This window comes from Mobula birostris, chromosome 9 (genome assembly GCF_030028105.1).
Source record: "Mobula birostris isolate sMobBir1 chromosome 9, sMobBir1.hap1, whole genome shotgun sequence".
NCBI lineage: Eukaryota > Metazoa > Chordata > Chondrichthyes > Myliobatiformes > Myliobatidae > Mobula > Mobula birostris.
In genome coordinates this window covers 31,920,797-31,933,563 of record NC_092378.1, presented here as the reverse complement: position 1 = coordinate 31,933,563, position 12,767 = coordinate 31,920,797, and the positions used below count along the sequence as shown (strand labels likewise).

The following is a 12,767-nucleotide window of genomic DNA, read 5'->3' as shown; positions in this document are numbered from 1 at the left end:
AAAGAACAATAAATCTTCCTTTAGCAATCTTGACCCTCTGACTCCTGCCAAAAATAAAATGGTGGACATCAAAATTGGTTTCAATAAGAGAAGAATTGTTCACTCTCCACGGTATTCATTTTGAGGTTTTTCCGTCTCTCCTCTGCTATTTCTGGCTCTCTGTTTATCTTCAATTGTTGCATTCTCATTTTCCTTTTCTTATCTTCTGCAACTTTTTTTTCATTTAGGAGGTGGCTGGTGAGTTGTATGTCAGGGATACAGGTTCAAGCCTCATTTGTTGCCTGGACTTTGTGAAGAAATGTGTTTGTCAAAGCAGCTTCCCCACCTTCTCAGATCTTTCACACTTATTTCCATCAATGTAGTTCTGTACTTTACTTACTACTATCTGCCATTTTTCCCATGATATCACACCCATTCCTACCTGTACTCTTTTCAGGACTCTTCCCTATTCATCGCTCCACGCTCATTCACCTCAACGTTAACACTCCATCTACAACTCAAATCCAATCAATGTCTAAGGAATGATTCTAAAAGGCTAGAGATATGCTGGTGTTCAGCATTATATTCATCCCTTCCACATTTACTGCTGTTAAATTCTACTGTGGGAAAAATCACATTGAACTGTAAGCCTGGTTTCCTTTGAGTGTTTTTGCCTCTGTCTCTTTCCCAAGCTGCCTCACAGGTGTTAGAAATTAGCATTTGTTTTTTTCTTCTTCTTTTATCAATAAGTCACAGATGAAGCATTAATTGGCTGCAATAAGATAGCTGGAGTTTTTGAAAATTAAACAAGAAGACTCTTTCTTCCAATTCACCTCCATCACTTGCTCTTTCTCGCTACACATAGAGCAGAACTTGAAAGATGCCTGTCTTCACAAAACTGTCATTTTCATACACCCACACATACATCTGTCTTTTTTTTCAAAATGTAAGCATTACATAAGGTTTTACAGCCAAATTTTTAATAAGTACCAAGCATTTCCCTACTTGATTTGCTGCCTAGTACAGGGAGAGGGGTCCCTTTCAGTTGTGGTAGATTGCAAAGTTAACATTATCCGCAAAGGAATAATGAGGAAGCAGCATTCTTTGCATACCAACATGCCGGGTGCTGCTTGGCAAGAGAGAATGAGGCATTGTTAGCACTATTGGTGGACAATGGGCTATGAATTGTTGCAAATATTTCCAGCTCTAGCCTGGAAGAAGTAAAAATTCATTGCTACTGTCACTTTAACAGCCACTGGTTGCATGGCTATTGCCAAATCTAGATTATACTTGTGACTGTCACAGATAGCAATTTTTTTAAATGAAAATATTTTAACTGACGTGTAGTTTTCTTATGCACATATCCTGGCCACTGGATTGCAACAGGGATCATGATCTGATGCCCTGATTACCTCCAAGAAGTATGCTGAGGTGCATGCCAGTACAACTTTTTCAAAGCAGCTTCCTTAGGTGTGAATTTTGAATTGGATTTCTTTGATGAGATATATATGTTTTGTCTGTCCACCTACCATTGAAGGATGGCATTTGTCAGAAAGCAAGGGTGGTATTTCTACTTGACATTTGAGTCAATATGCACTAAGATAATATTATTGGGTTGGAGCGATTCTTCATATAATTTGAAAGGATTCCTAAATGTTTCCAGATAATTTCGGTAACTAATAGCACATATTTTGTGTTATCCAAAACCGTCTAATAAATTCAAAACCTACTGCCATTTTTCTTTACAGAGGACTGACATCGGTCTAAAACATCATGACTATCCAAATTATGCATATTTTTCAGATCATTAACCTTTTTGTGGCTGTAATCATGGATAACTTTGACTATTTAACACGAGATTGGTCTATTCTTGGTCCTCATCATCTGGATGAATTTAAGAGAATCTGGGCTGAGTATGACCCTGAGGCCAAGTAAGTGTTTCCATTGGAATATTAGAATTTGAAATGTTCTGTTTGGGTGTCGAACTTGTTTTTTCATTTAGTGCTGTGTATGTCAGTCTGTCACAAGCTTTTGTTTGCCATGTTATTTGTATTTTAGACTGTAAGATGTACATTAAAATTGTGGCTGAAAGATTATAGCTGTGAGCTTAATGTCCAGGGACCACATTGTATCACAAGGATTGGCTGGAAAGTAGAGGGGGGGCATTGTTCTGTTGGTAAAAAAAAAAATCAAATCTTTAGAAAGAGATGACATAGGGTCAAAAGGTGTTGAATCATTCTGGATAAAATGAAGGAACTGCAGTGGTAAAAAGACCATGATGGGAGTTGTATACAAACCCCCCAGGTTGTAAGGATGTGGCCTATAATTTACAACAGGCGATAGAAAACGCATGCTCAAGGGGTAATGTTATGGGGGACTTCATTATGCAGGGAGATTGGGAAAATCAGGTTGGTGCTGGATTACAGGAGGGGGGATTTCATGAGTGCCTACGAGATGGCTTTTAAGAGCAAGTCATGGTTGAGCCCACTAGAGAATTAACTATTCTGGATTGTGCAACGAACCAGAATAGATTAAAAGGCTTAATGTAAAAGAATCCTTAGAGGAAAGTGATCATAATATTATCAAATTCACCCTGAAATTTGAGAAGGAGAAGCTAAGGTCAGATGTATCAGTTTTACCGTAGAATAAAGGGAATTACAAAGATATGAGAGAGGAGTTGACCACAATTGATCGGTAAAGTGCACTGGCAGGGATGAAGGCAGGGCAGAAATGGCTGGAATTTCGGGAAGCAATTCAGAAGGCACAAGATACGTACATCCCAAAGAGGAAAATATATTCTAAAGGAAAGATGACACAACCGTGGTTAACAAGAGAAGTCAAAGCCAAAATTAAAAAACAAAGAGAGGGGCATATAATAGAGTGAAAATTAGTGGGAAGTTGGAGGATTGGGAAGCTTTCAAATACCAACAGAAAGCAACTAAAAACATCATTAAGAAGGTAATAATTGAATATGAAAGGAAGCTTGCCAATAATATTAAAGATGATACCAAAGTTTCATCAGATACATAAAGTGTAAAAGAGAGGCAAGAGTGGACATCGGACCGCTGGAAAATGATGCTGGAGAGGTAATAATAGGGGACAATGAAATGGCGGATGAACTTAATAAGTATTTTGCATCAGTCTTCACTGTGGAAGACATTTGCAGTATGGTGAAAGTTCCAGGATTCAGAGGTCATGAAGTGTGTGAAGTTACTATAACTAGGGAGAAGGTTCTTGGGAAACTGAAAGGTCTGAAGTTAGATAAGTCACCTGGACTAGATGGTTCACCAGAAACCCAGAGTTCTGAAATAGGTGACTGAAGAGATTATGGAAGCATTATGATGATCTTTCAAAAATCACTAGATTCTGCAATGGTTCCAGAAGACAGAAAATTTGCAAATGTCACTCCACTCTTCAAGAACGGAGAGAGACAGAGGAAAAGAAACTACAGGCCAGTTAGTCTGACCTTAGTGGTTAGGAAGATGTTGGAGTCAATCATTAAGGATGAGGTCTCAGGGTACCTGGAGGTACATGATAACATAAGCCACAGTCAGCATGGTTTCCTCAAGGGAAAATCTTGCCTGACAAATCTGTTGGAATTCTTTGAAGAAATAACAAGCAGGATAGACAAAGCAGAATCAATTGATGTTGTGTATTTGGATTTTCAGAAGGCCTTTGACAAGGTGCCACACATGAAGCTGCTTAACAAGCTACGAGCCCATGGTATTACAAGGAAGATTCTAGCATGGATAAAGCAGTGGCTGATTGGCAGGAGGCTAAGAGTGGAAATAAAGGGAGCCTTCTTTGGCTGGCTGCCGGTGACTAGTGGTGTTCCATGGGGGTCTGTGTTGGGACCGATTCTTTTCATGTTATATGTCAAAGATTTGGGTGATGGAATTGATAGCTTTGTTGAAAACTTTGCAGGCAATATGAAGATAGGTGGAGGGGCAGGTAGTTTTGAGGAAGTAGAGAAGCTACAGAAGGATTTAGACAGATTAGAAGAATGGGCAAAGTAATTGCAGAGGGAATACAATGTCAAGAAGTGTATGGTCATGCACTTTGGTAGAAGAAATGAAAGGGTTGACTATTTTTTTAAATGGAGAGAAAATACAAAAAACTGAGTGCAAAGGGACTTGGGAGCCCTTGTGCACAATTCCCTAAAGGTAAGTTTGCAGATTGAGTCTGTGGTGAGGAAGGCAAATACGATCTTAGCATTCATTTCAAGAGAACTGGAATATAAAAGGAAGGATGTAATGTTGAAGCTTTACATGGAGTATTGTGAGCAGGTTTGGGCCTCTTATCTTAGAACGGATGTGCTGAAATGGAGAGGGTTCAAAGGAGATGCATAAAAATGATTCCAGGATTGAATAGCTTGTCATATGAGGAGTGTTTGATGGCTCTAAATTCAGAAGAATGAAGGGTGACCTCATTGAAAACTATCGAATGGTGAAAGACCTTGATAGAGTGGATGTGGAGAGGATGTTTCCTGTGGTGGGAGAGTCCAAGACCAGAGGACAGAATAGAGGGCTGCCCATTTAGAAGGGAGATGAGGAGGAATTTCTTTAACAAGAGTATGGTGAATCTGTGGAATTCTTTGCCACAGGCAGCTGTGGAGGTTAAAACTTTATGTACATTTAAGGCAGAGGTTTATAGATTCTTGATTGGTCAGGGCATGAAGGGATATGGGGAGAAGACAGGAGAATAGGGCTGAGAGGAAAATTGGATCAGCCATAATGAAATGGCGGAGCAGACTTGATAGGCCAAATGGCTGAATTCTGCTCCCGTAGCTTACGGTCTTATGGTCCTAAACATTTGTTCTGCTCCAACACTCTGGATATGGTGGAATATTCCTGTTTTAAAATATGCATGAATGTCACTGTAAGAACAGTATTTGAATTTAGCAGACGTATCAAATGCATGAACATTAACTGATTTTTACTTGCAAAAATTAATAGAACATAGAACAGTACAGCACAGGAACAAGCCTTTTGCCCCACAATGTTGTGATGAACTAATTTCTTCTGCTTACACAATGTCCATGTCCTTCCATTTTCCTCCCATTTATGTGCATATCTGAACATCTCTTAAAATTCTCTACCATCACCCCAGGCAGCACATTCCAGACATCTACCACTCTCTAAAAAACTTGTCCTTCACATCTCCTCTGCAATTATCCCCTTCCACTTTAAATGCATGCCCTCTGATATTTGACATTTCAACTCTGGGAAAAGGACACTGTCTATCTGCTCTTATCTATTCTTCTCATAATCTTATAAACCCCTAACAGATCCCTCTGCAGTCTCTGCCACTCCAGAAAAAAAACAACCAAGTTTGTCCAACTTCTTGTTATAACATATGCCCTCTAATCCAGGCAAAATCCTGGTCAACCTCTTCTACACCCTCTACAAACTCTCAACATCCTTCCTATAATGGGGCAACCAGAACTATATGCATAACTCTAGATCTAGCCTAACCAGAGTTTTATAAAGCTGCAACATACCTTCCTGGCTTTTGAACTCTGTGCCTTTACTTATAAAGTCAAGTATGCCATATGCCTTCTCAACCACCCTATCAAACTGTGCAGCCACTTTCGGGGAGCTATGAACTTGGGCCCCAAGACTCCCCTGCTCAACACTGTTAAGGGCCTTGACCTGAACAGTGCACTATCTCATTACATATAACCTACCAAGGTGCAACATTTCACATTTGGACAGAGTAAACTCCATCTGTCATTTCTCCATGCATATCTGCAACTGATCTATATCCCGTTTGTATTCTTTGCCTGTCTTCTCTGTCCATAGCACTACCAACCTTCATATCATCTGCAAACTTACTAACTCACCCATCTACATTTTTATCTATCAAAAGCAGCAGAGATCCCAGTACAGATCTCTGTGGAATACCACTAATCACAGATCTGCAACTAGAATAAGTCCCTTCAACCACTACCCTCTGTCTTCTATGGGCAAGCCAGTTCTGAAAGCAAATGGGCAGATCCCATGCATCCTAACGTTCCTATTTGTTTCTATACATATGGAGTTTTTATGAACAAATATGGTCATTGCCCACTGCATTGTAAAACCAGAATCTCTCAAATGTGTAATAGTCTAAAATTTCAATGGCATAACTCATTTTTACAAAATTGAACTGCATTCAATATGATCATTACTTACAAGCATAACTGTGAATGGCAAATGCTGACTTCCACATCTTTAATGTAACAGCCAATTGTAGAGTCACAAGATGCACAACACTGATGTCAACCAAAGGACCACAAGGAAATAGAAGCAGTCCACTTGGCCCCTCAAGTCTGACTTGCCATTCAGTATGTTCAAAGTTGATTTGGCCAAGCCCTAAACACCTCTTCTGTGCCACTTTCACATGGCCTGCATTTCTCCAGTCTTTTAAAAATGTATCATCTTTCTCTTTAAGTACCTCCAGTAATAACTTCAACTCTCTGGCGAAGTATGATCCAACCAGATTTTTTAGATCTATAACATAATCTCACGGCTCTTGAACTCAACCCCTCGACTAATGAAGGCCAACACACCTTACACCTTCTTAACTACCCTATGAGCTTGCTCTGCAACCTTGAGCAATCTGTAGACATGTACCCCAAGATCTCTCTGTTCCTCAACTCTCCAGAGCCCTGTTTAATCATTGTTTCTTAAACTTTAGGTATGCTTCTTTCCTCCTCTTGACGAGATGTTCCACATCTCTTGCAACCATGGTTCCTTCACCCTACCATCTTTTCAGTGCCTCAGTGGGGCAAACATCCAGAACCCCGTGAAAGTGCTCCTTAAACAACCTCCACATTGCTATTGTGCATTTCCCTGAGTACATCGTTCCCAATTTACAGTCCCAAGTTCCTGCCTGATGGCGTCATAATTTGCCTTCCTCTAATTAAGTACCTCCCAATACCAACTGCTCCTATTCCTGTTCAAAGCTGTGCTAAAGGTCAGGGAGTTATGGTCACAGTCTCCAAAATGCTTGCCCACTGAGAGATCTGTCATCTGTCATCGGACTTGGCTCATTGCCGAGCACCAGATGCAGTATGGCCTCTCCTCTAGTCAGCCAGTCCTTCCGGGACTCATCTAGCAAATTCCACCCCATCTAAACCTTTCACAGTCAATATTGGGGAAGTTGAAGTCACCTATGACAACAATCCTGTTATTTTCACATCTTTCCAAAATTTGCCTCCCGATCTGCACCTCAGTGCTTCTTTTGCTATTGGGGGAATCTATAGAATACTCCTAAAAGAGTGATTGTTCCCTTCCTCTTTCTTATTTACACCCACACTCGCTCAGTAGGCATTTTCTGCAGGATGTCCTTCCTTCCTACAGCTGTGATGCTATCCCTGATTATCCCCTACCTCTTTCACCTCCCTCCCTGTCTAAAGACCGGGGCATCCAACAGCCATTCCTGCCTTTATGTTAGCCACAATGTCATAGTTCTATGTATTGACCATGTCCTAAGTTCATAGCCCTTGTTCCTAATACTTTTCACATTATAATGGATGCATTTCAACCCACCCAACTGACTACAATATGCTCTTTCCACTGTCTATCCTTCTCACAGATTACAAATTATTGTACAGGAATTCACCATGAGTAACTTTTAGTGTGCCATTGTTTATTGCAACTCTATGAACATTCCCAAATTTAACGATGGTCCAATCAAGCATGGGAATGTGACAGAAAACGCAGCAACGATGTTCAGCTGGATGGGTGAACTGTTGAACATCCTTCTGTGATTCAAATTTGGTCTGGAATTTCCTCTTCGCATGTGAGATGGCTCTCTAGAGGTCATACCTGGTCCCCTTATACTTTCTTGGGTTGCCAGTCCTGAATGCCACTGATCTCACCCTCAGCAGAATGCAGATCCCCTGGTTCATCCAGGGCTTCTGCTTGAGGAAGACTCTGACTAATTGTGATGGGTACACACTCATTCACAAGTGTCTTTATAAGGTCTGTAACAATTATGGCAAATTCATTCAGGTCCTCTGATGAGTCCTCGAACATGTCTACTGACTTGAAGCAATCCCACAGCCGCTCCTCTGCTTTGTGTGACCACCTCTTTGTTGTCCTTACCTCTGGTGCCTTGCTCTTTAGTCTCTACTTGTATGCAGGTGGGAGAAGGAGAGTCAGATGATCAAATTTCCCAAAATGAGGTTGAGGGATGGAACGGTAGGCATTCTTGATGGTAATGTAATAGTGATAGTGTAGTATTTAGAAAAATTGCAAAGTAGTAAAAGGAATACATCATGAATCTTTTTAGGTGTGTCATTGCTCAATAGCACCCATTTTGGTTTCTGTAATCCAGTGATATAACATCTATCAGTCTCATCCTTGAATATACTTAATGACACAACACCCACAAAAGAAAAACAAAGATTCATGGGTCTGGGAGAAAAGATTACCTCTGATTTCAAACTTAAATGGGTGATCCATAACCTTGAAACAATGCCTCCTAGTTTTATTTTATTCTAGCAAGAAGCCCCTTCCAATTTTTTTATACCAGATTTTGGTTCTCTTACCAGTCCTGGGAGTCAAGGTTCAATCTGTTTGATCTTTGATCATAATCATTCCAAGAATAAACCTACCAAACTCTCTCCCTGCATTTTTTCCAAAACCAATAAACTGTTCTTTCGATAAGAGGACCAAAATGGTTCATTGGCTCTTCCTAACATTTATGATGATAATTTAATGAATGGATGCAATAAGTAACTAAGTTATTTAAAACTAAAATTGAGAATTCAGTTTTGATATATTGCCTCAACAAATAGTCCAATTAGTGTTTACTTTTTCCCATAACTGCCTTCAAGAGTCTTCCAACATCAGGAAATCTTTGATGAGCATTCTGTGTCAAAATGCCTCCACTTGATTGATGATAAAATGCAATTTAATGTATTTTATTTTATAGTTGAAGTAGAAAGAAAAAAATAGAAGCTTAGGTTTAGAGAAGATAAAATTTGAAGGTAAGCTAGCCAATAACATAAAATAGAATACCAAAAGTTATTTCAGATATATCAAGAGTAAATGAGAGCCAAGAGCGAAGCACTAGAAAATGACGCTGGCGAGTTAGTAATGAGGAACAAAGAAGCGGCAGATTCATGGAGGAAGTATTTAGCATCGGTCTTTATAGCAGCATGCAGAAATTTGAGAACATCAGGGGGCAGAAGTGAGTGTAGTGAAGGAGCATGGCCTCAGAATAGAAGAACGTCCCTTTAAAGCAGTGATGAGAAGGAATTTCTTTAGCCAGTAGGTGATGAATTTGTGGAATTCATTGTCAAGGACAGCTGTGGAGGCCAAGTCACTGATTATATTTAAAGCAGAGCCTGATAGGTTCTTCTTTAGCAAGGGTATCAAAGGTTACAGGGAGAATGCAGGAGAATGGATTTAAGGGGGAATTTAAATCAACCATGATCGAATGGTGGAGCAGACGATGGGCTGAATGGCCTGGCTCTCCATCTATGTCTTATGATATTATAGTCTTATTTCAATGAATGTTAACACATTTCCTTTTGACCTAGGCGTTAAATATCACCAGTTGGAAGAACAAAGCTAAAAGTTTCTATACAATTCTTGACAAAATTTTTTTCTGAGCTCTTTGTCCTGAATAAAAATCACGATTTCCCTTTCCCAACTATAGTGCCTACTTATTTCATTGATGAGTGGAAGATGTAGGTTGCATTATACCACAAGTATTTATTTAGAATCTGGGAGCACTAAGTGCCTCATTGTGTTAAATTGCTTGGTCTGTAACTAGTGGCCTCGCTGTCGGGCAGTGCGAAATGGTGTATGGAGTCAGGCACTTTGCTGTTTGATGGAGGAATAACAGAGGGCAGATCACTTTGCATATGTCTTGTTCACTATCAAGCGTTGCTTTCAGAACGTGCAGACTGTTGGGGAAGGAGAATACTTGCCATCTCACTCATCCTCTTGTCAATTTGTGATGTGTGAAAATCAATTAGCAGGAAAGGGAAGTGATTAGAAGACAGCTTGAACCTTGTGCTCACAGATGAGCAATCTGATAAATCTTTTTCAGTTAAGTTATATTTATTCTGTTTTTGACTTCTTTACAGAGGCCGCATCAAGCATTTGGATGTAGTTACACTCCTTAGACGGATACAGCCACCTTTAGGATTTGGCAAGCTGTGCCCACATAGAGTGGCCTGCAAAGTAAGCCTGGCAGATTTTAGTGAGACATTTCCCAAACCTTGACCCAATTCATGCTTTATTACCCAGTAAATTTATGCCTATAACCAGAGACTTTCTCCAGCTTTTATTAGTCAAAGAACTATAAATGTGAGAATTAGTGTGCAATATTCTATAAATAGTTATGAGGCAAAGGAAAACTCAAGCTTTAGTCAAATTTGAGTCCCTAGTTCCAGTGTTATCTGTTCCTCCTAAACATGCTACACTTGCCATATTAATCTTTGAAGCTTCCTACTTGCCATATCACAAAATATTACATTCAAACTTGGTAGTATTTACAGATTTCTTCTTGTAATTCATATTCTCAAACTGCTATGTAGTGAAATATGAATGTTTTCTTTGGACTGTTGGTGCAGGCCTCTATTAGTCCAGGAATAAAGGGACAGAACCATTATACTCCTTTTGCACATTGATGTGAAAAATTTTCAGGGTAGAGAACCTCGAGGAAAACAAGGCAGAGGTGGTCATGCAGGAATTAATATGCCTAATACACTGGAAGAAAATAACACAAGTGTAAATAATTCTAAGTAAAGAAATTACTTCTTGTGATCATGAATGCTTGAGTTCTCTTTCACCAGTTCTAATTATAATTTGCAACAGCAGTTTATTGAGTCTCTGCATTATTTTTAAACTTGGATGTTTCTAACTGTTTGATTTTCCAATGAGAAAATATGTTTCATTCCTGATTTTGACATTAATTCCTAAAATCTGGCATTATCTTTATTGCTAAAGTAAGCCCTTTTTTATTATTTCCTACAGCGTTTGGTATCCATGAATATGCCTTTAAACAGTGATGGTACAGTTATGTTCAATGCAACCCTCTTTGCTTTGGTTCGAACTGCATTAAGAATCAAAACTGAAGGTATAAAATTTTCGAATAGCTTGACAAGTTTTACTCCATGTCTAAGCTATGGTAACCTTTAACATTGATCTGTTGACATAATAATAGGTGCTTGCTTTCAGTTATCTATTACTAAAGCTGCATTTTGAAATAAACAAGCCAAAATAAATTCTATACAATGCAAAATCTATTGTAGGAAATCTTCAGCTGCATGGTTTTTCTGTGGGAACTTTAACGTGTGTCTGGCTCATTCACTTGATGGGAAGTTTAACACCTGGGAGTCACTCCTGTGAAAAAATTAGAGGGTTTCTTTTCATTTCTAATTCTAAGACAAATTGTTCCAGCTCGCTCGCTGTGATTTCTTCAACACACATCACCAAAGTTCACTACCTGCTACCATCTCTGTGCAGAAGCCAGTTGATTAGCCATAACAGTCAACTAGACTGGACATTTCAAGCTTGAAGGTTATTGGCAGTAAATTAGTTTAATTTTAAGAACCTACAGATGCTAAAACAAAAATCAGGAATTGCTGGAAGTACTCAGCAGGTCAGACCACATACATGTGAAGAGAAATAGTGTCAGCGTTTCAGTCAAGGCCCTTCTTCAGGATCAGGAATTTAATTGATAATATTTAATTATTTGGCTCTTGAAAATACTACCCATAGCTTTAAGTAAGGTGTCCTTGCATGCGACCAAAATTCAGCCAATGTCCGCACCCCACTTACAAATTTAATGTAGGAGGGAACAAAGAATTAGATTCTGACTTTAACTTCAAGACCTACATTTAAATTCAGCCAATGATAAATCAATTGTACTGTGTGAACAGGAAATTTGGAACAAGCAAATGAAGAACTTCGGGCAATTATCAAGAAAATATGGAAACGTACGAGTATGAAGTTGCTGGATCAAGTTGTGCCACCAGCAGGAGGTAAGGCCATCCAAAAACAGAAGCTTGACAAATGGAAGTCATCACCCCATAATAGTGCTCAGGCATACAATAATATGTCACTTTGAAGTAAGAAAACACCATGGTGATAGATGCAAGACTTTGAGGAATAATTAAATTATTAACTTTCCTTCATGGTTATTGTGATTGAGCTTGCCATATGGCTAACACAATGATACTTGTAAGATATGTATGACTTTACTTGTAAGAATGAATATTTCATCTTAAATAAATCATTTGAGCATTCATGAGTTTGAAAATATAGCTAGGATTTTATCTGCCAAAAAATGGAAGGTTTGCACTACTTGGATGTGAAAATATAAAACTCAAACCTCATCCCAGTTCACCCATCTCTAAATTTATTAAAAGCAGAATAATTAGACAGCTATTTAACTCAATAGTCAAAACACAACTTTGCTTTTTCTTTACCCTTCCTGTCATTCTCCCAGAAATATCTCTGTCATTTTCAACCCGCGTATCCACCACCCTCCAACACTTATGTTGTCCCATAGGTCCTGATCAATGATCTCTCCCTCGCCACTCTCCATTCCACAACTGTGCCCCAGTTCCAAAGATCCTACTCTATAAACGAGTACTAGGATATAGCAGCTGAAAAAACAACTTTTATGGAAGACAGTCAACAGTCAAGTAGAGTCATAACCTTATATGTTTCATATTGCTTTTTTCAGGCAATTCCTTAGGATTGAGGGTGTGTTGCCTACATTATTGTTCTGTAGGAATTAAGATGACTGACGAAGTCAATGTAGGAAGTTTTACTATAGGT

At 39.1% G+C, this 12,767-nt stretch overlaps 1 protein-coding gene across 2 annotated transcripts in view; it reads left to right on the top strand.

Annotated features, from left to right (window-relative positions):
* Nucleotides 1-12,767, top strand: part of cacna1c (calcium channel, voltage-dependent, L type, alpha 1C subunit) — a 687,918-nt gene that overhangs the window by 611,079 nt on the left and 64,072 nt on the right. For both annotated transcript variants that reach the window (XM_072267751.1, XM_072267750.1), the window contains exons 36-39: nt 1,783-1,910; nt 10,064-10,160; nt 10,956-11,058; nt 11,864-11,965. In XM_072267751.1, the coding sequence (XP_072123852.1) occupies nt 1,783-1,910; nt 10,064-10,160; nt 10,956-11,058; nt 11,864-11,965 (430 nt within the window). The remainder of the gene's footprint in view (nt 1-1,782; nt 1,911-10,063; nt 10,161-10,955; nt 11,059-11,863; nt 11,966-12,767) is intronic.